At 37.2% G+C, this 24,608-nt stretch overlaps 1 protein-coding gene across 1 annotated transcript in view; it reads left to right on the forward strand.

Annotated features, from left to right (window-relative positions):
• Window positions 1-24,223, forward strand: part of cntnap5b (contactin associated protein family member 5b) — a 544,617-nt gene extending 520,394 nt beyond the window's left edge. Inside the window, exons 22-24 of the mRNA XM_028807238.2 lie at window positions 10,119-10,337; window positions 15,858-15,932; window positions 21,448-24,223. Coding sequence (XP_028663071.1) covers window positions 10,119-10,337; window positions 15,858-15,932; window positions 21,448-21,641 — 488 coding nt within the window. The 3' untranslated portion in view covers window positions 21,642-24,223. The remainder of the gene's footprint in view (window positions 1-10,118; window positions 10,338-15,857; window positions 15,933-21,447) is intronic.
• Window positions 24,224-24,608: the final 385 nt, after the last annotated feature.

Genomic DNA, 24,608 nt, shown 5'->3' on the forward strand with positions numbered 1-24,608 from the left:
TAAGTACAGTCTGCAAAGTGTTGGCACTGAGATGTGGCGTCAGCGCCATACTTGAAGCCCCTAACGTTGCGGTCAGCAAGTCGGCTAACATCCGCCATGTGCCGTCTTTCAGTTGCGAGAAGCAGATCATAGAATGGTTGAAACTGTTGCCCCTAACGTTGCGCCACGGCGTGTGGTTCGTTTATACCTCGTGTCTTCTCATTAAACTTTTATCTCGCGAATATGTTATTGCAATCCGCAGCGGGAGCGTTTCTATAAACTTTATTTAAACTTACGTTTTACACCGTGGTTTGTTTCCCTTATGAACATGCTTGTATGCTTAACTCGCTCCGTTCTCAATTGTTTAATTAATTTTTTGCTCTTCGCTGTTTGCGGCTGTTCCTCCATTTCCCCCTACTTCGTTCTTTTATCTCGCGAATATGTTATTGCAATCCTTAACGGGAGCGTTTCAATAAACTGATTGAAAATAGTTTTGCATTTACCTTTTTAGTAAAAGGCGAGCTTTTAAGCCTGAGAAATCACCCCGTAAATGCACACGTTTAATTGCACATGTGTTAATATGTATGCTTACACAGTATTAAAAGACAGTCAAAAATTAACGTCATTTACCTTCGTTCCCGTGCGCGACTCGTGCTGTAAATCTCTTCCTTGTTTTTAGTTCACGTGATTACGTAGGAGGCGTGATGACGCGATACGTGACTCCGCCTCCTCCATTACAGTGTATGGACAAAAAATATGTTCCAGTTATGACCATTACGCTTTGAATTTCGAAATGAAACCTGCCTAACTTTTGTAAGTAAGCTGTAAGGAATGAGCCTGCCAAATTTCAGCCTTCTACCTACACGGGAAGTTGGAGAATTAGTGATGAGTGAGTCAGTGAGTGAGTGAGTCAGTCAGTGAGGGCTTTGCCTTTTATTAGTATAGATGTATATATATATATATATATATATGTATATATGTATATGTATATATGTATATGTATATATGTATATATATATATGTATATGTATGTCTTTATGTATATGTGTGTGTATGTACTGTATGTGTATATATATATGTTGATATGTGTATATATATATGTGGATGTGTATATGTATATGTAGATATGTATATATGTATATGTATATTTATGTTTATGTGTGTGTATATTATATATATGTATAAGACAGCAACACTCATAACAATAACAACACAATTACATTGACAATCATGTTACGTTATTTTTAAAATGTTTCCTTTTCTTTTTCATAACCTCTTTAACACATTACTTCTCCGCAGCGAAGCGCGGGTATTTTGCTAGTATATATATATAAGACAGCAACACTCATAACAATAACAACACAATTACATTGACAATCATGTTACGTTACTTTTAAAATGTTTCCTTTTCTTTTTCATAACCTCTTTAACACACTACTTCTCCGCTGCGAAGCGCGGGTATTTTGCTAGTATATAAGATTTCTTTGTGTACCTTACAGTGCAATTCAACTTGAAACGCTTACCCTGTGCAAGATGATAAATATTAAAATAGTATTGCTTGTATTACTAGATCACACCTTCCGGGAATGTACTACACTTAAACCTTTTGGGCTGAAATATTTGTAAATCTCTTAGATAGCCTTGGAATTAAAGTCACTTTAAATGCCTTGACAGCAGTATCTAGAGTAATAACAGATAGGAAAAAAGCATGCAGGGAAGCACCTTTTGTAATATGCTACACCACGTTACTTGCATGGAAACTTATTCTGCTGAACTGGGAAAATCCAATCCACTCTCCGTAACTCAGGAGGAAAGTGATGCTCTGTATTATGCCACATTGTAAAAATATCTAATTTTTTTTATGAAGATCTGTTTAGATTTTTTCAAGGCAAGAATGCATTAATGTAAGTCAAATTGGCATTTGCTCAACATTTTTATTTTTCTTGCTGTTTTATCCTATACAAAAAACTATATTAGAGGGGCTCTCTAGTCCTGAAACTTCTAAAGAGGGTTGAATGCTGAGTTTCATGGGTTGTTTTCAAAGCATACTTTTGTACTTGTGCTGTTATTTTCATTTGTGGGATTGAGTTGGACTCTGTTATAGTGTTTTGTTTCCAAATAAAAGGTTTAAGAAAAAGTATCACTTGATTTAATTAATTGATATAGTAAGCATTGGGCGATGGTGCTTTTGGACTGCCCTTGGCTTCAAAAATTGAATCAGTAAGAGATGCCTTCTTTATAGTTGTATTATTTGTTGGGCATTGGCTTCCTGCTACAATTCAGACATTTGCCTTTAAGAATATTGTCAACTTAAAAACTGTCTTGCTCTGGTGTCCTTGGTCCTGTTAGGTAATAATGTAATACAATTTGTCTTGGTTCTCTGATTATTCTGAGAATAAGAGAAAATGAGTAGGCAGCAGGTACTGTATTTCTTCAAATTAAGATGTCAAAATCAGCCTAGGGATCACAGCTTTCTGTACTTTAGATTTAGAATAAGCATTTAAAACTTTTAACAGTTTTGTCTTCTGACAAATCCAAATTCAATCAAAGTCTTCGAATATTTGCAAAAGTTATTATTTTGATGCAGTATGACATGCATTGAAAGGCTAATTTCAAATACTGGAGGTATAGCCAAAGCTGCATATTCTCAATGGTGGAAACTGCAGATGTGGAGTTGTAGGGTGAACTACTTCATAACAGCATAATAAAATGACCTCAGTATGTTTAGGTATATTTGTTCATCCAACATATCTGTGAATATGTTATATTTATATATTCATGTTTCAGTCACCCCTAGCTGGGGTTCAAATGTCTCTTTAATGTCTTCTTGTTCCTTTGCTATATTCTGTGTGTCTTGTGGGTGGTTCCCCAAGAGGCGGGGCCACTTTTCCATTAATGCAAAGAGATTGCCCCTTAGCCCTGTAAAACCCACAGAACCTTCTGGTTCACTGATTGTGGTTGTAGTGACTGTGAGTTCTCCTCTGTTTATTGCTTTTTTGATTCTTTGTGATTTAATGGATTTTTGACCTAATACTCTCTTTTTGACTTTGCAATCTGGATTTGTGATTGGGACTTGCTTAGCTTGTATTGCCCTTGCCTTTTCTGGCATTCATGGTTGTGCCATTTGTGCTCTTCAGAGCTTATTTTGTACCATTTTCATTACTAGCCAGGGTTTAACAGTTTTTCCCCCCTCTCAAGAGAATTTTGAGCATTTTCAGGACTTTCTGTGCTTTCAAACTCTTTAGTTCACAACATATATATTAAATGTTTCTTTATGAACTGCAATAATATATCCATAGGTTTTCTCCTCTAACCCTATTATAGGTTTCACTGCATATAGTTATTAAAAACTATTAAACTAAAAAAAACTATTACAAGAAATTTCAAGTTCACATAAACCTCAGGACCAGATAAAATTTACCATTGAGTTCTTAGGGAGGGTAATGAATGTCATTATTTTTTGACTGATGTCTTTATCAAAGGAAACTTACAGCATTTGAGAGATACAATAGGTTTCATTTCTTTTGTTTGTTCCAGTTAGAGAACATTCAGGTGAAGTGTCTTGCTCATAGTCCTTACAGTGTTAGTAGCAGACTTTGAACCCACAACCTCAGGGTATGAAGTCCATAACCTTAACCATTACACCACACTGCCTGGCATACAGAGTACATATATGAAACCTTGACACATATTTGTTTTGTTGAACACAGAGAAAATTCCTATAGATAAAGCTTAGCAAATGTTGCCCCATTACATAAAAAAATGATAAAGTCAATCCAAATAAGTATAGACGAGCAGGCTTAACATGTATCATGGGTACATTAATGGAAGCAATTAATAAAGCAAAACTGCACTGCAGATATCAAGAAAAGTGGTGTTAGTAGTCATGTGGGTTTAAATGTGGGGGCTAGTGTTTTCCTATTGTGTCGGAATTCTGTAGGAAAATAACATAAGCATATGATCAGAGAGATGTACATGACATTATGGGGTCATTATTGTCATATGCACAAATAGAGTACAGTGAACTTCTTACTTGCATATGCTAATTACCATGCAACACACCACCACTATTCATTCCCATCAGTAGTGATTATCAAACTTGATTTTTGAAAGCCATTTGATAAGACTCCATATAAGAGGCTTGTGATGAAATTAAAAGTAGTGGTAGTTCAAGGCACTGTGTGTAGATTAGTGCAACATTGTCTTACACATGGGAAGGAAAGAGTTATGGTGCAAATTATTTTGGATGGAAGTGACATAAAAAGTGGTCTCCCGCAGGGATCTGCTCTTTTTAATATACATAAATGATCTGAGCAAGACTATAAATAACAAGCTAGCTAAGTTTGCAGATGATACCAAACTAGGTGGCAGATAATATAGAATTAGCCAAATCAATTAGATGGACCTGGACAGACACACCTGGGCAAATGTATGGCAAATGAAATTTAATACACAGAGTGTAAATTTAAAGTATTAAATATGGCCTGCATCCATACCACATGCACTTCAGAAGAGGTCATCAGAAGAGGTCATCTACCAGAAGCTAAGTGTGTTCAGCACTTAGATGGGAGACAAACCAGAAAAAGCTTGGATTGCTGCCGGAAGAGGGGTCAGTGAGGCCAGCAGGGGGCGCTTACGCTGTGGTCTGAATGTGGATCCTAATGCCCCAGTGCAATGTCCTATAAAAATGGTGTCATCCTTCAGATGAGACATAAAACCAAGGTCCCAATTCTCTGTGGTCATTAAAGATCCCTAGGCATCCTTTGTAAAGAGTAAGGTATATCTTGATGTCCAGGCTAAATTGCCAATCATAGCGTAGTCATTCCAGCCCCCTAATCATCCCTTGTCTCTAATTAGCTGTCTGTCTCACCACTTTATCACCTAACAGCTAATGTGTTGAGTGTACTGGTGTAAAAATGGTTGCCATCACATCATCCAGGTGGATGCTACACATTTTTGGTGGCTGAAGTGGCTCCCCACTCACTATGAAAAGCTCTTTAAATAGTAAGAATTGAACTATATAAATGTAAATTATTATTATTATTATTATTATTAGAAAAAGAAAAAAAAGTTAAATTTGAATACACAGAGGGGGTTAGAAACTTGACAGTACCCCTTATCTATCTATCTATCTATCTATCTATCTATCTATCTATCTATCTATCTATCTATCTATGAGAAGGATCTAGGAGTTGAAGGGGAAGTTGTGCTAACTAGCTACATCCAGACAGCGAACAGAAGTGATTATAAAGACTAGATAGATAGATAGATAGATAGATAGATAGATAGATAGATAGATAGATAGATAGATAGATAGATAGATAGATAGATAATAAATATTAAATAATTAATAAATAATAAGAAATTCACAAATTCACACTAACTCAATGTAAATTCATATAATACAAGTAAAGGGACATTATGATTAAGCTATATAACTTACTAGTGAGGCCATCCATACCTGAAATACTGTGTACAGTTTTTGTCTCCATATTGCAAAAAAAACCCATAGCAGTGATAGAAAACTCCCAGAGAAGAGTGACTAGGCTGAGTCCAGGACTGAGAGGTATGAGCTCTGAGGAAAGATTGAAAGAGTTGAACATTTTCAGTTTAAGCAAACAGGGATTAAGAGGTGACATGATTGCAGTTTCTTCAAATTATGAAAGCAGTTAGTACAGTGAAGCCAGATTGTCATTTTAAAATTAATTCTTCAACAAGAGTACGGGGATACAAGTGGAAATTGGCAAAGGGTAAATTTTGCACAAACATTAGAAAGTTTTTCTTCATCACATAAAATAAAGTATCAAGTAGTTAAAGTATCGAGCATTAAGACAGTGGGACTTCATTTACTTTCAAAACTCAACTTGATGTAATTTTGCCAATTGTTGTAATATTTAAATAAGATTAATAAAAAAAACTGCTGTAATATGTATGTGTACATAACAATGTACACTTTTTAGTGTAGATAAAATGCACACTATATTAGTATTGATTTTTGGGCAAAATAAAATTATATTATAATATATTAATCAATTCAGTTTATGAAGTATATTTAGAAGCAAATCACAATATATAATAACAACTTTAATGAAACTGTAATGAATGTTCAGAGCACCAAGGACATTTCCATCAGTTTGCTGTCACTCTTTTAATTAGACATTATCAGTGTTCATTAGCTGATTAGGAATGGGCACGCAAGCTACTGTCCACTGGGAGCTGTAGAAGGTTTGTTATCTGAGATATAATGAGTGATCACAATGCTTATATGCATCATCAAGAGATCTGCTGCAATGTGTAGACACTTCTCATTCACAGAGTGTACAGCCATGAATAAACATCATTTACGAACTGATTTGCAAGAAAATAAAATCAATAGAATTCTGCTTTCTAGGAATCGTCCATTTGTCCATCTGTTTTCCCCAAGCCCCATTCTGTTCTACTGGTTTACAGACGCAGAGCCAATATGGGGGATCCTAGGGGCCAGGGTCCTGGGACTCCCTTATTAACCTCTTCAACCCTCTGAAAGCCAGAAAATCAAAATTATGAGTTGTCCAAAATCAAATTTAAAAATCATATTTACTCAACCTAATTCCATTTTGGAGAAATGAGGTGAATAAAAATTAGGTGTTATAAATTAGTCAGTACTATTACTGGATTTTAAAAAATAAAAGCCTTGTAACAGCTGGCAGGCAGGCTGTGTGGGAAGGAGCTATCAGCTCCGCCCCTCTTATGAGGTGCTTGCAGATAGCTCCGCCCCTCTTATGAGGTGCTTGCAATCTGCAAGCACCTCATAAGAGGGGCGGAGCTAGATGCTTGAATGGCAGTAACATCCAGTAAAACTGTTTTTAAGCAAAGTCTGCAAAATAAAGTATCAGAAAGAGGCAACAGAAGAATATTCTGTACACAGGCACAAGGATGTAAAAAAAAATGTTAACCAAAACACAATACACAAGATTCGTAGGTCTAGACTCGTAGTACGATGAAACTCTTTCAACAGCCAACAAGTCACCACTCTCCAGCGCCATTGATTAGTGAGTAAAACAACCTTACCTCAAAACTTCCATCAACATTCATGATGTCAATCCAGATACTGCCATGAACACAAGACAGACAATGACCAACAACGAAAACACACGTTAAAATTGGTGCCTCAAGGATGTCACCAAAGAAAGGTAAACAAACAACAAGAATTGTTCGTTAAAAATTTAAAATAATTTGCAAGAATTATCCTTCAGGGCACAAAATTGAGATTTGGAGCCAGAGGAAGAATATCATTTGGAAAGACTTAACCTGATTCAAGAAACAGAGTACAGAATTTTAGAAAAAACTATGATACTCATGCAGTCACTAGCGCTTTTAATGATTTCAGTAAATCTCAAATGTGATGGTGGTGGGTAGATGAATGCAATAGAGTGTTTTTACCATGGTAAAAACAGCCTCGGTGATACAGAGGAACAACGCTTCACCCTCAGTTTAGCCTTCTATGCCCTTAACTAACTAGAACTGCAGGACTGGTCTGTGGCAGGATGGCGAATTGGGCACACGATAACCTTTATTGTCATGAAAGAATAGCCATTTTAGTGTTGCACGCAGTAAGGCCATTGGTACACTACATGGTTTTGAGGCAAGGAGCATGTCAAATTCAGTGACTCCTGGATCTCGTTGCCTTAAGAATGTCAGTGTACGTGACTGAGTATAGAAGGGGATGTTGTATGACATGACTACCTCAAGGCTTTTTCGGTAGACTTTTCAAAGTGTCGCATTTTGCTGGAGGACAATGTTGGTAGTCGTACAAATGTTTTCCAGGTATGATGAGTTCAGCTGCCGTCTCGGCCAGTCTTTTTCCTTTTTCCATTCTGTCACCGTACAGCACATATAAGATTTGTGAAGTACAAAACACCTACTTTCCTTCTTTTCTAGCACTTCTGGGTGAACACTGTTAGGGAAGTTACTGTCTTAAATAAAGAATAGTCGGTAGCACCATTACAAATGTCTCCAAGATAGGTGTCCTTTATTACAACAAGCTTTGGGAATCTTTAGCATGCTTATAGGTTTTATATATCTTAAGTTCCCAAAATATTTAAACATATTTAAAGATTTGGCAAATATTTATAACTAAATAGGAATTTTTATGTATAATACCACACTTAAAATTATTATATATAATACGATACCGTGGCTGTTCATTTGTCTGTCCAGGATTTTAAATCACCTGTAGCTTGCAAACCGTTTGAACTATTGACCTGAAATTTGGAACACATATACTACATGACGTCTACTATCCGCTTTTGGGGTGATGATTGACCTTCAAGGTTATTCCTCTTTTTATTTTTATTTTATTGTTGAATCAATTCTCAGCAGCGGCCAGCAGGGTGGCGTTCTCATTCCCTACCACCTTCGCCATCACTTCTCCTACCTCTTCATATTTTAAATCATTCTTGAGGCAGATTGAAGACTTAAGTGCCAGCTTACATGAAAAATTAAGGAAAACGTACTAAGTAATTGCAACACAAACACTGACTTAATAAGTTTTAACGCAAAAAGATGCTGACGAAAGAAGAGAAAAGAAGAGCTGCTCAGAAAGCATCAAGTGCATCAACCTCTGAGCAAACAAATGGTAAACGTACAGAGTAAGAGTATGAAACTGTGAATGCTCAAGTCAAGTGTATTCACTAGTGTACCATTCCTGGTATTCAATATTTCATGATCTCATCTCCTTAGTAGTGTGCTGGATTCAAATAATACAGAATGTCTTTGTTTAAGAGGCAGTCACAATCAGAAGTACTTTATAAATTAATACGGAAAGTTTTTCCCTATCTGCTTTTATTAGATGTAAATTTTTACACACAGAGAAGTCTTTCTGGATAATTTAAGACAAAGCCATATTTGATTTTTGTTATAAGTCACAGAGTGTTCTGAATTACAAAGGATGCCAAAGTACATGACTGATGCTCACAGGTATGTGATGTGCATGTCTATAACATACTAAGATTATGTAAATGAAGGCTACCACTGAAAATTGTTAGAAAGGTCATGAATTATGATGGGAACTTAAATTTATTCACATAGAGGACAGAAACAGTTTACATGTCTCATGAAAAGTGGATCTTCTGTGTAATGCTGGTCAGAAGTACAATGTGGTGTAGCTGTTGCCTGTAGGTTGCGATTCTCTGTAAAATGTGATTTGCTTAAGTGATAGCATTCTAAATAGCTAATTTATTACATATTTCAAAGTGCCAGAGCAAGATTTCAATGTTCAGCCAAAACTGGAGCACTAATACCATTGGGATTAATAAAGTATCTATCTATCTATCTATCTATCTATCTATCTATCTATCTATCTATCTATCTATCTATCTATCTATCTATCTAATAGAACCCTCTGATTGTCACTTATATAGAGCTGGTTCCTTCCTTGTGCCCGGTATTGCTCAGGTATTCTCCAGCTCAGTGTCACCATGAAATGAAGAAGCAGGTTCACAAAATGAATGAATACAACAATTCTAATCTTAATTTGTCTTTTTAATATTACTACACTCTGGCTCTCACTTGTGAGACACAAATACTGCAAGATTTGGCCTCTGAAAGAAGCTCGCAAATGAGTATGAAAATGACAAAAGCTGAACACCTGGCACATTGTATTGTAAATGCATTTGACAAGCAGAAATCCTTTGTTCTCAGCACTTCCACAGAGAAAAATTCCCTAAGCCTGATGTAATCGCAGGATATTACCTAGCAACAGAAATCACAATAGCCACAGCCAGGATGAAAAAGTGTCCCTCTTTGGAAGGGGAAAGAAATAAACTAATTTAATTTCAATGTTAAGCCAATGCTTTGAGATTAACATCTTTTGTCAAACAGGACTGTCTTATATACACTATAAATCTATGAGTAGTCACAAAGACGTTGTTTAATTTATTGGTAGTTTTGTAAGGCACTCTGTTATATTGCTTAGTTTGAAAGATACTATATTAAATAGATTCACCACAAAACTCCCTAAATGCTTTTGTTATTGAAGTAAATCTAACATATGCCATGTGGCAAAGTATTGTGCAACAGGTTCATAAGGAAAATTATTTTGTGCAGATGAAATTGTTGCTTAATGAATTTATATCCCAGTGTTTTATTTTGTTTTTCAGGCAGTCCCAGTATGGATCGTGAGGTAATGTTTGCAGGAATGCAGGGCTTCATTGGCTGTCTTTCATCTGTCCAGTTTAATCAAATTGCTCCTCTGAAGGCAGCGTTGCACCAACAAGCAGGTGCCCTTGTGACCGTGAAAGGCCATTTGTTGGAATCAAACTGTGGCTCGTCGATACCTGCTGACCTGAACACATTCACAACCACACATTCCTTATCAGGTAAAAATCGTTAGTGACAGACAACGTATGTAGTAGATAGATAGATTTGAAAAGCACTATATACAGTATGTTATATTTTGGATGAGTCCTAGGGTGACGCTATTCTCGCTTTCTGACTCTTTAGAAGACTTGAACAGAGTGTCCCAAATCCCCGCTATAGTATGTTTGCTTTTACGAGACTGTCACAGAAATGCGGCTTCAAACTGTAACTACACTTTCTGGTCACTGTTAGTGTTGACTGCTACTTTTGCCCTTTTATCGATGGCACTAGATAACAAAACAGAATACTACAAGAAGCAGGAGAGAACGTTTACACTTTTATTCATGCATTGTAGATTAACTTAATGTTCCTAAATATGCCCAAAACAGAAGCAGAGTAAAATAAGTGTGACAAAATGTTGCCAATATAACCTTGATGGGTAGCAGCTTGCTAAGAGTCTAAGCAGCCAATATGCCTAGATGATCAGGTGAATCTGTCAAAGTAAGCTGATGGGTCTTTGATCTGCCATGGTTCGTGAATGATGGAATGAGAGAGAGAGACAGGGAACCAGACTCTGATCCACCACGGCCTCTAGATGGATGGAATGACAGATACCTTGGGCTTCTGTATTGGCCTGAATGTATGCAATCTTTTGCTTCTTTGATGTACCTCTTGGGGAAAGAGAGGTCAAAATGTCTGCCTGACCCCCTGTCATGTTCAGGCCTCTTTTTGATCAGACTAGGCACAAATTATGTCCTTTAAAATTCTACCAACTCAGCTTTTGACTGTAGCCCTCAAAATGTTTACAACTTCTATGTAGATGTCAGTGGAACAGGTTTTTCTTACTGTCTGAAAGCTTCTTCTTTCTTTTAAGCAACAAATTCAGACTTGTTCTTTAGACTTTATACTGTGTCACAAGAATAGTCCAAAGACATCAAAAATGTTTGGGGCGGCCACCCATATATTGTACCCTGGCTACAAATGGGTAATTCGTATTGAGTTCTTTACAGGTTTAAATCCAAACTAGAACTGACTTAGGATGAGAAATATGGCGGCTTTAAAGGCCGAGACAGGAAGTGATGTAATCGGGCCTGGAACTGGAAGTGACATCATTAATAGGGGACCAGTAGTGATGTCATCAATAGCACCAGAACCGGAGGTGACGTCATCAATGGTGCTGGTACCAGAGGTGACGTCATCAATGGCACCAGTGCCGGAAGTGACGTCATCATAGGCGCCAGAAGCGAGCAGGATATCTCATGGATGGTCTGCAGAGGATTGAGAGAGAAAGTCAGTGTAGCTCGCCACCCCTTGGTCTGGCGTGGTATTACTATTATTCAGGCCCTTTAGCTGCCTCCCAATAACACATATGTGACAACAGACAATTATCATAAAATGCTAGATGTTACAAATACATAACAACAAAGTGAAAACAATTGCAACAAAGTAAGTCTGAGAACAACATTTATTTCTATAGCCAATTTTCATATAAAGAATGTTGCTCAAAGTGCTTTACATGATGTCAAAGAGATAGTTACAAGAAAAAAAAACATTAAATTAGGTAAGAATAATAATGAATAGGTAACAAAAAAATAAGACCATACAAGCTTACATAACATAAATATATACTGTAACTAGTAGAAATGTAGCATCCCTATAAATAATATTATATTGTAAGTCTCTACAAGTGAGTACAATGATAAGGTCAGATGGCTGGGCCGACAGAAAAAAACAAAAACAGTTAACCCAGAGAAAAAAAAAACAAAATCTGCAGGGGTTCCATACCCAAAAGGACCATCCAGCCTCCAGTGGGCATTCTCCCTCCCATAAATGTTCTTAAATCATTCCTCATTGTTTCCAGGCTTTACACCAGAGAATTTAATGCAGTGAGTCTCATGGACAGCTGGAGCACCTGCCTTCATTCGAACATCACAGTGCCTCAGTCAGGTGGTGGTGGCACAAAACACCACCACAGAAGAACTGGAAAGGAAGGCAGAGAAAAGTAGAGATTAGTAAAAATTGCAAACCCCTGAAAAATATGATAATTCTATGCATGTATAGGCTATTAGGAGTACAACTAAAGTGAAGCTATGAAAAAGCTACATTAAATTTTTTTTAGCAGTTTCTTAAAATGTTCCACAGTGTTAGCCTGGCAAATCTCTATTGGTAAAAGTATTCCAGATTTTTGGTGCATAACAGCATAAAGGCTGCCTCACTACTACTTTTGTGCAGAAAAGAAATGCATTTTGTGCTATCCTTAACTCAGTTAATTTTTCTTCATTCCTGTGCCTAATTTCTCATTCTCCATTATAAAATAGATAGATAATGGATTATTAATTCCTGAGGAGAACTGAAACCCCATGCTCTCTGTCTGTGACCAGCAATCTTAGACCTGCTTTTTTTTTGCTGCCCCCTGTCTCGCTCTTTTGGACAGTTCAACACGTCTAAGAGATTTAATAGTTTTTTGTTTGGTAGAATTGTAGTGTACCTTGGGATTTTTTGGGTTACAAAAAGTGTGCCACCACAGAAAAAAAGATGGAAAAAACTGCCCTACTTACGCCTTTGCTCCTGACACACTAAAAAAGATCTCCATAACTGCCATTTCGCTTAAAAACCGACACCATGCATTACTTGGATGGTTATGTTGCATTCTTTCCATAAATTAGCGAAGATACTGCAAACTTGAATCATGGGTAGGGATAATCATTACACTTTTATTTCATAGTTATTTTGTCATTATATTAGGGCAGTCAGCACTGTAAGCTGGCTGGCAGACTGGCAAGTTAAGTACCGAGGTACTAGAGGCTTATTTTGGTTTTAGTGACACTCAAAGATAACTTATTTAGTACTTAATATGACTTTGATTCAACTGTCTTACAGAAATATGAAATGGAAAAAAAAAGAAAACGTAGTTTTTACTTTCACGACTTTTCTCTAGCTTTGCACCAGGACTGCCATTAAACCTTTCCTCCCACTCCCCTGCACATGTGTCAGTATACAGAAATCAAGTAAATGAACACCAGTGCTACTTGACATGTGACATATAGTTGTGAACCATGTAATGTGAAATGCTAAACCTTTAAAAGAAAATTTTATTTCATAAAATATGGTACAGTATGTGTATATAATTGTTTAGGTACACACTTAACTTTTTTGAATTATTGTTTCGTAATGTTAAAAAAGAAAAATTACTTGAAAATGCTGCCCTGACCAAAGCACTGCCTGAGGCATTTGCCTCATTGCCAACCCTGGATGTGACAATATTTTTTAACACATTGAACAGGCCATATTAATCACAAAAATTAACGCATTCACTTTCCCAGGTTTAGTCTTTTCATACATTGAATACAGCTCAATATTCTTTACATAAAAAAAAATCAGTTGCCATTAATATATTGTGGAAAATAAAGTATAACAGCCAGTCAAATAAAGGTTTGGGGAACCGCCCCGTATAATGTCCAACAGACAGGTCAAAAAAATTGCTGAAACAAATCAGGTTCAACCAAGCATTTGCCAAAAAACATAAGGTAACACGGGGGGGATTTATACAGAAACACACATTACTACAGGAAATTAAAGGGGGGAAGTGACATCTTGTTTTGGACTTCTTTGTTACGTCATCAACGAGGGCCGGAAATACACTTTGGCCATTTTTGCTCTGCGACACATCAGTTGATTTTTCTTCCTTGCTTCTGCGGAGAAAGAAAGAGAAAGGTCAGTACCCTTTTTTAACCCTCCGTCTTTTGACCGTCTACTCGCAGTGGGTTTTATCAAATGTCTCCTAATCGCGTGTGAGTGACAATATATAAAGAAAAAACAGTTATAAGTAAAATGTTACTAAATAATAATGTAAATAAAATATGCAAACAATAAAGTATGCTGAACAACTGAAAAGTGGCTGAAATCCATTACTAATTTTTCCTAGAAATGATAATGGGATAGTGTCAGTCAGTCAGTCACACAGGGTCACGGGGTCTGCTGGAGCCAATCCCAGCCAGCACAGGGCACAAGGCAGGTACAAATCCCAGGCAGGGCGCTAGCCCACTGCAGATGGGATAGTGTTTTTATTTTAATGATACCTATAGTTGAGGCCAAAGGAAAGCAGAAAAGAGGAAAACAAAAACCTCAAGAAGAAAAAACCACAGAGAAAGTAAATGTCTGTCGACCCTCACTCTTCATTAGTCCAAGGCAGTGACGTGCAGTGATGTTCATGGCTGGCGAGGCGCTGACTCCTTCAGAGTCTGATTTACTAATATATGAACCCAAAAGAGTAGCTTATTCACTATTCCACTGGCAGCATGTACATTGGCTACTGGTTATGCTTCATATCTCATCCGCATTCTTTACACACACACATAGGTAAGGTACATACTTGGATAAGAAAGAACGTTACATTTATAGCTGTGAGAGAGAGCGGAGAGAGCACATTTGCTCTGCACCCTTCATGTGTTCTAAATTTGCCATTGCAATTGCATAATTCATACTCATTCAATACAAATGAAAGTATAGAGTGGTGTACCAAAAAAAACGTATTTCAATTTTGACCTTAATTGAAATATTTAGTTGTTTTTAAAAGATTTTAATTCTGATGCTTTAATAAATTTTAATACAGACTGTTGAACAAAAGGATAACAAGAAAAACAAAAGAATATTTTATTTAAGGTCAAAATTTAGTTTTTAAATATTGGATTGTTTTTTTCTTAGCCTTGTTCCATTTTTTTATAAAATTGAAAACTGTTTATGGTCGAAAATCTCTGTCACTTTCTTGTAAAATTCTTCCTTATTTTCCTTTAGTTTTAAAAGTCTTAATCTTCCATTTTGGAAGTCAGTCGGAATAAAAAATAAAAATAAACGGACCGCTGCAGTGCACTTGACTTTCTGATATCGCTAACTTATTGGCGCCTAGAGCCTCTGAACAGCAGCAATAAGTACCTATTTGGCTCACAGCTGCCCCTTCGGAGTGGCATGGTACTGTCTGCCTCACTTTGTGCCTTTTCACTGCGGTTTTATGTCCAATCAGCAAGATTAAATATGTCACACACATTCATTAAAGATATTAGCCAGACTGTGGAAAGTCAGGGTGTATAATAAACATGTTTGCAAACATTATATTGGTGACACACAGAGAGACAGGAACAGGCACGCGGCAACTGCATGCATCAACCCAGTGTGTGAAGGATAGCGCAGTCCAAGGTGAGGCTCGGCTTGTCTTGCCGCTGCCGCACCTTGCGTTTCTCCCCTGTGTTTGAACAGGAAATGCATACATTCAGCGATTTTGACTATAAAAATGATAAAAATTATTGGAATCATATAGAAAACCAATTTACACAGACCAGTGGACAAATTTTTTTTATGTTATCATTATTAGTTTTTTTTCCTTTTCATGATATCGCCTCACCTGCCTCCCCTGACCACACATTCCTGGTCCAAGGGTATTATAAATGTGTAATACTTAGCTTGTTTTTATGACATTTTTCTTTCAACTTTGAACCTCTAATTGTGAGTTATTTTGTAAATGTTGTCCTCCTTACTTGTTTCAGATCATTCAGAAAAAGCTGACAATGAAAGAGAACCACTCATGAATGCAATACAGAGTGACTCAGCAGTTATAGGAGGTGAGATATTTATTGTCTTTTACTGTTTGTGGAAGTCTCAAGAAAATGTTGAATATATGCTGTATACACGTGACATAGAGCTGCAGGGTGGATCACAGTGCTGTCTCAGTCTAGTCCTGGTTAAAACTCCAGCCCAGTCACTACCTTTTTGGAGTTTGTATGTACTCACCACGTTTGTCTGGTTTTCCTCCCACATAGATATGGTCCTGCCTGACAGGAACTAGCCCATCTGTGACCTTGAATTTAATTTATCAGGCTTGAGAAAAAGATAAGACTTGTTCCACAGGGGCCTATCCTTGGACTGTTACTTTTTGTGATTTATATTAATGACATTGATTCTGGTGTAGTTAGTAAGCTTGTGAAATTTGCAGATGACACTAAAATTGGCGCAATGGTAGACACTGAGGAGTCATCAAAAACAATTCAGAAAGCCCTGGACAACCTTCAGAACTGGTTGAACTCCTGGAAAATGCAGTTTAATACAGAAAAGTGCAAAGTGCACATGGGCAAACACATGGGCAAAAGGAATATAGATACAGGATGGGAGATACTGTCATACACGAAGCAACCTTTGAAAAGGATTTAAGGGTTCGTGTTGACACAACATTGTCATCATCTAAGCAAGGTGCACCTGTGCTTAAAAAGGCAAATAAAATGTTAGGTTATATCATAAGAAATGTTGACCATAAATCGAAAGATGTTATGGTCACACTGTACAACAAACTAGTGAAACCACATCTGGAGTACTGTCAGTTCTGGTCACCATGGTACAAGAAAGACATAGCAGCAGAAGAGAGCAACCAAGTGTATCCCAGGACTTAGGGACATGTCCAATTGTGACAGACTCAGAGATTTAAACCTGTTTGCTCATGAGCAGAGTGGCCTGCATGGAGACCTAATCCAGGGCTTCAAAATCCTCAAAGGCATTAATAACGTAGATACAGCAACACTCTTTCAGCTTAAATGTGAATCACATTCTCAGGGACATCAGTGGAAATTAAGGGCAAGTGCATTGAAAACTGAAGGCAGGAAGAGTTGTAGGACTCTGGAACAAACTACGAAGATATGTAGCTGAAGCAGAAACCTTAACAACCTTTAAGAAAACTCTGGATGGTATATTGGGGCAGCTTAACTATTAGCTAAAAAATAAAAGGTCTCCTCTTAATTGTCAAATTTAAGGTTAAATAATTTCTTGTATAAAGCTGGAAATGTCCAAAGGAGTATGGATATGAAAAACGATTCTCCATCATGCCTGTTACTTTTAATGTTTTATGAAACTAATCGAGATTAATCACAACTAAAATTAACATTTGTAATCATAAATTAAATTCACACATTATTAAATAAATACACACTGAATCACATGATTAATGTAGAATTAATGCAAGGGAATTTTAAACAATTTCATTTTTTTATTTGCCTTATACAATTTCTTGTATTAGAAATTTGTTATTTTTCGCATACCCCATGGGGTCAGAGCACAGGGTCAGCCATTGTACGGCACCCCTGGAGTAACTGCAGGTTAAGGACCTTGCTCAATGGCCCAACAGGGTAGGATCCCTTTTGGCAACAGAGGTTTTCAAACCGGCAGCCTTCCAGATAAAGATGCAGATCCTTAGCCTCAGATCCACCACTCCACCTTAATGACATCATTTTAAAATTAAACAATGACCTGAAATACGCACTTTTAACAAAATACTGCTTGAGTAAATCCAAGGTAAATCTCAATGCCTTCCTAAAAGGTTAGATGAAAAGAAAGCAATAAGAAAACAAAGCAAATATATAAGTAGCTACACAAATAACAACAAAAAATCTTAGGCTAAACTGTGTTAACATGCCATTTGAATTTTAAAATAGTTCATTCTCTCAACAGTTCAGCCTTTGCAATAGGAAAAAAAATCTGTAAAATGGAAGTTTTAAACAATATTTTAAGCACTTTGAAACAGGACCTACTCCTTGTTTAAACAAGCCAGCCACTCTGACATACCAGTCTGTTCACATAAACAGATGACAAAGCAGCTTGGTTTTTTTTTTGGATGATGTGTCCTGAAAGTGAGAGTAACCTTTTACATGGCACTGTCATCAGAGGTGATGAGATGTACTTGCGTGCAATGTGTACTAGGCTGGGACGTGACTCGCTTCTTTTTGACCACTACTTCAGTATGCATGCATCTATCTCAGGTTTGGACTGCGAATTATATCTGTCGAGCTCTTCATCATCTATGTCTGAATAAGAAGACAAAAGCAACAGGGTATCTTCCTTTTCTTTGGTGACTGTTCCCCTACTGTCTCAGCAGATAGATGCTGTGTGTGCCTGTCCTCCTTCATCAGGTTGCTTATGGAATTCTGCACCTCACTCCTTTGAGCTATGGGGAGACACTTTAGGTCCTTGAACATGGTGTCTAGTGCAGTGGCAGTCATGGGCCATTTGAAGTTGGTGTTTTCCTTCCGCTGAGCTAGGTCTTCAGTAAATGTTTTCTTGAACCTCGCAATGTAAAGTTGATCATTATCTGAGGGCTGCATGGCTCTGAACTAGTGACTCATTGCTGGCAAGATGACTGAACAGGAGATGTATTTCTCTCCACAGAGGACATATCTGTAATGGAAGGCATACTGTTTTAAAGATTTGATTCATTTACTACTTTTGTACAAGTATACTGCAAGCACATGTGAATACACACACAGATAACAAGGTGAATGACCATGTAGAGAGACCACATACTCAAAACATACTCACACTAAGCACAAAGAAAGGGAAATAGATAAATGCCTGGAAGGTTCAAGGAGTTCCTCCATCTTCTGCAGCTTAGATAACTCAAATACTTTTAACATGGCTACTCTACTGTTTTGCTGGTCCAGTTTCACAGAATCTACTTGACCATATCAAGTGTTGAATTCCCCATGGTCACCACATCTTGAACAAGTGGTATCTTTTTTTGTTTATGTGTAACTTTCTTTTGTCTTAATTCCTGGTCATTTAATAGACTGTGCTTGAAATGACCAACAATTTTGTGACATTTGGCCAAAATACCATCAAACCCACTGTTGTACAGGAATACAGTAACCATTCTTTGCAAACCGTGCACAATACAAGGTAGATGTTCATACAGATGTAATCTTGGTGTAGCCAACATATTACGAGCGCTGTTTGTTCCAAGTGTGGTTAACTTTTACTTTGTGATGTCCTGGAAATGTTGCACCCTTGCCTCTGTGTAGTCGCACTCTGTAGAATTGCTCACAGTTATTGCAAAATATCACTCTTCATCAAAAATGTGTGTTTTGACATCCAGCTAGTTGTCATTACTTACAGATGTCCAATAATCCCCCATAAAGGTGACACACACTGCTTTCTCCAACATGCTCATTTTCAGTGCCTTCTCATTGTCATGTAAAATATCTATTCTTGACATAATGGTTGTCTAAATGAGCAGATTATAAAATGAATCACCCAGTGCAACTCAAATGACGTCTCTCAGTTCTATGTCTTCTACTGTGTTAACAGGATGACAGTTTTTACCTATCCATTTAACTAAAGTATCTGTTATTTTACTATTTGTTTATTTAGTTAATGGTCCACCTCTAGTACCAAACTTCAGTAAAGTAGACTGACAGAGTGTCCCTGATGCCTCAGTAATAACACCTGGGTGTTTTGCTTTCAGGTGAGACTTCAAAGACAAAAGATTTCCATTATAATTAAATCTGACTTTGCAAAAACACACATATTATTTTCTTTTTCTCAAAAGAGCCATCTGGTAACTTTTTAACATACAATTTGCCATCTATAAATACCTCTAGAGTAGCATTGCATAGGTCAACAATATGAAGAACCCATAAGAAAGAAACGATCCCCATTGTTTCAAAAAAGGAACAAAGCTGTCCATTTGAAGTTTGCCAGAGACCTGGAAGTATGTTCGCTGGATGGAAGAGTCCAAACCTGAACTATCTGGCCACAAAAAAAAAGCCAATGGCAACACAGCTTACCACAAACAAAACCAGATCCCTCCTATCGAACATAACAGTGGCGGTCCCCTTCTATAGGGCTGTTCTTCACTGAAAACATCATTGAGGAAATAAGAAATTCTTAGAAAGATCAAGGAAGAATGTCAAGCCATTAGTCTGAAAACTCAAGCTGGGCACAAAATAGATGTTTCAACAAGACAAACATCAAAAAACATTCAACTAAGGCTACTAAAGAGTGATGTTGGAAGATGAGGGTCCATGTCCGGAAATGGGCAAGCCAAAGTCTTGCCCTGAATCTTTTTGAAATGCCAGGACCTGAATACAACGCTTCATTCAGGACACCCTGTAAAACTCACAGCACTCATGGAGTATTGTATAGAAGAGTGGAAACAAAATTCCTCCAGCATGAAGTTTGAGGCTGACGATTGGTCCAAGAGGCCATGTAAAGTTGTTGCTGCTCAAGGAGATGCCACAAGTTAATGATTGAAAGGGGCTTATTCACTTTCTCAAACAAAAATATCTGCTGATTTCTTAAATATGACAGTCGCAGAGGAGGCCTTAAGGGTGTGCGGGGTCTAGGGCTGACCAATACCATGTGGGGCCGGTTACGTCAAACGCTGTTACCAGTATGTGTGGACTGTATAATCTTGAGCGCGATATTTAATAAAAATAATGTTAACATACTCCGGATTTTCTCATTACAGTACTCGGCTAAATTTTTGCAAGATGACACGCTGACTTTATCAAAATATAACTGGAGAATATAACTTGACAAATCCGCTCGAATGGGACATGCGCACCTCAAAAGTGGGTTGCCCCACTTGCCACCCCCAAACGCCGCTCTTGGACAGTCAAATCCATTTTTAAGTCAAGGAAATCTCTATATTACATGGCTGACAGTCATGGGCACACACCATAACTGTACCCAAAAGCTAATATTATGTAAATGAAGATTACACCTAAACATCATGGAAAAGACTTGCAGTGTAGTGAAACCCTGAGGTCAAGAAGACAATTAAAAAAGAGGAAGAAGTAATAGAAAAAAAAGAAAAGAAGCAACAATTAGAGGACTCTGAACTAGGTAAGGTAGTTATACTCACTAGTTATGGTACTAGAAACATGTTCCATGATAATCGGCACATGCAAATATGAATTTGACTGTACTCTGTACACATGACGATAATTATCCTTTACATCTATAAATCTCTTTAGGATATTCATTAAAAGTTCAGGTTCATAAAATATCTCAGCAATACAGTATGTAAAATATTGATCACCTTTAAAATATCAATCACAGTTCAGAGACTTTCAAGCATGATTGTAAATGAGCCTAAAAATACAGAAGCATCTCAATTTCCATTAACTCGATTATTGTTTTTCTTGCAGACTGCTACAACAGTATAATGAAATTGTGTGGGTTGGGGTTTGTCAGTTTTCTGTAATGGAACATCCAGGATGAATGTTATTTTCCGTTTTCGCGGTGTAAAAATATATCAGAGTGGCATCTAAATGCCCAAGTCACCCTTTTGACCTTCTCTCTGTTTTCTCTCCACAGGTGTAATTGCTGTGGTGATTTTCATCACATTCTGCATTATTGCAGTCATGACACGCTTCTTACACTTACAAAGAAACATGCACCAGGCTGTTTCAAAAGATAAGGAACATCGAGAAGGTCTTGAGCGAGCATTGCGGAATGATGTGGATCTACAAAGCACTGTAGGATGCAATAAGAAGGAATATTTCATCTGACTACGTCTGCAAATGTTAGTCGTCACCCTTTGGTTCCCTGTTAATTTGCCTGCTCCAACAATGATGCAGGATCCTGTGAAACAGTGTGGGTATCCTCTTGAAATCTGCAAGAGTGCCAGAAACATTGCCTGCTCTGACGGATGCTTTTTTTAGTTGTTGGTTAGAGGAAACACAAGAAACCCACCTGTCAGGACGTTCTACCACATGTAGAATAGAGAGAAGGAGAGACAGATAGGAACAGTCCCATCTCCAAAGTGCAACACTATGACAATAGCAGAGTAAAAGGGGAAAATAAGATGCTGCAAGAGCTTATGGATGGATTTCAGGGGTCTTACTTCCTTCTTTTTTTAATTTCTTTTTCTTTCTGTGACGCAAAGAGAAGAAAGATCAAACCCGACAATGCAAACTGAAAAGGCAATGCCATCTCAAAGCATGCCGAGCCTTTGATGTTTTCATTCACTTTAAATGCAAGTAAAGACACAATGGAAAACAACACTAACTAAACTAAATTGATTCTTTGCACATTTGTGTGTTAAAATACTGTGTCTCTGTGTCAACAGAGGCTAATTTTACAATTGACAGGTTAAATGTTTCCATGCTCTGAGTGATTTTTACATTGCTGTGCAGGCAGTGTGCAATCCCATTTTCTACCTTAACATGCAGTGATGGGGTTAAAATCTCTATGAAGAAATTAGTCGAAAAACTATTTGGTTAAAAAGATTTAATGTCCAAAAGTGCCTCATGCAAATAGTTTTTGTTTTTTTTTTGAAGTGTTAATTTACAGAAATGTGCTAATATGACCAAAAAAAAAAGTTGTTTGGCGCCTACTTTTTGTTTTTTTATCACAGACTTAATTTAGTTGACAGTGATATACTGTAATGTTATACTCAGCTGTTGCTTTCTCAAATGAATGCAGGACTGGATGTGCTCAGTAATCTTTTATAAAGCTTAATCACAAATCAAAGCATTTTTAATTTTATATGCACAAAACCCAAAAATATCTGAAATGCCTTGTAGGCTAATATATATCCCAACATTAAGTTCCATCCATCTGCCAAACCTGCGTTGGATATACACCATGGGTATTGCAATGTCACAGTACTTTATGTTTGAACCCATCCATCCATTTTATCCCTGTCATTAATTACGTTTAACCAGTACAAGGTCACAGTAGGCCAAATCCAACAGTCCAACTGGCGTAAAGAAGGCAGAGACACTTTGTATGTTATGGGAAAGCCAACAGTCAAAAATAATATGATGAAAGATAAATATAAGCTTTTAACTAGGGAATATATTCAATTTTATTCAATCATTGAGTCGATCTTTACTTTATATCAAAACTTTTACAGCAAGCAATGAACATTACAAAGGAGCAAGTAGTAAGAGGGATAAGAAAAATAAAAAACCTTCAATATTACAGTACAACAGCATGAGAAAATATGGAGAAGATCTGAATGAAACAGTGTTCTGAATGTGTAACAGTAGAATGGAAAGTAGATAATACTGCACAGCAAAAATGACAAGTTATATACAGGATTTAGAAGTTCTAAAAAGTGAATCTTTAGTCTTGGTCTGAGCGTTAGGACCATCTTCAGCAGCAGACTTGGCCAGGGAGGTCTAGAAACTAGTTGCCAAAAAGCTGAATTAGCTGTCACACAAGACTTGAATACCAAGGTTTTTAAACTGCAGAGTTAAATTTCTGATCTTGTCATTTGTAAACGGGACACAACATGTAGAGGTTACTGTGAGGTGTTGGAGGTTACAACTCTGTAAACTAGCAGCAACTCAGTTCTAAAACAGACAGGAAGCCATTGCAGTGCAGCCAATAGAGTTGTAATTCAGTCATTGTGCATTTTCCAGTTCAAGACTTCATCAGTAGCATTTTGAATTGGTTTTATTCTATTTGTTATTTCTGTGGGAATACAATTACAAAGATAACTACAGTAGTTGAACCCAACAGTAATGACGACATAAACAGATACATTTATTAATGAATTGGAAATGTAGAGATTAATTTTGATTATAGGTTATTGATGACACGATGAACGGTACACTGCAACTGACATATAATATTCAAAGTTCAAACATGATTCCTAGGCTAGTCTATAAGGATTTGACATTGAGTACAGGCAAACTTAACAAGATTTAAAATTGCTTGTGAAAGAGAATCACTTCTGTTTATTTAGTTAGTTTAGTAAGTTTGTTATGGAGGGGAATGTCATATACAGTAGAGCTGCATATCATCAACATCCACATGTTGTTCTGTTGAAACTTTAGGTGATCTAGCAAAATCATACATGCATTGAAAGAAAGGCACTATGCCCAGCAGACACGAGATTTCAGAGGGTGACTGGAAGACAAGGACATGGGCAAAATAACCAACGCCAAAAATCACAAGACAAAAGTCAGAAAGACTACACAGAGTTCAAAAACCAGAGAAACAAAACAAAGAACATTTTCAAAAAGGTTTGAAGATTTTTGGGATCTCTGTAGTCCGATGAGGAAGTGTATCTCTTAGCTGTTTTATCCCGTTGCGTTATGATTGACAGGTCAAGACCTCTGATGACACGTCCACTTTGGGACGGTCTTAGCAACACAAATCAACAATAGTGCTGTCAAAATGGTGGCTATATAACGGCCCAAATAAAATCCATGAGTATATTAAAAAAAATGAAAGCAACAGATTCATTAGGGTATAAAACCCCCAAAAGATTCAAAAGATATTCAGAATAGGAGACCCTGACAGAAGGAAAGCAAGTGCAGAACTTTCAGGAACACTCCAGGTAACTGGAGAACACATGCTGGAAAAGTGGTGGTAGGTTCAGTTCAAGCCAGAACTGCCCTTCAGGAGTGGCAGGAGGATGTTATGATCAACAGAAAGTGTGCAGTAATTTGGGGGGGGGGGGGGGTTGGGTGGTGGCTGGGGGGCTAAAAGCTGATGAGTTATGTTGTCCACTGTTGCTGCAC

The sequence above is a fragment of the Erpetoichthys calabaricus genome, chromosome 8, assembly GCF_900747795.2.
Source record: "Erpetoichthys calabaricus chromosome 8, fErpCal1.3, whole genome shotgun sequence".
Classification (NCBI taxonomy): Eukaryota; Metazoa; Chordata; class Cladistia; order Polypteriformes; family Polypteridae; genus Erpetoichthys; species Erpetoichthys calabaricus.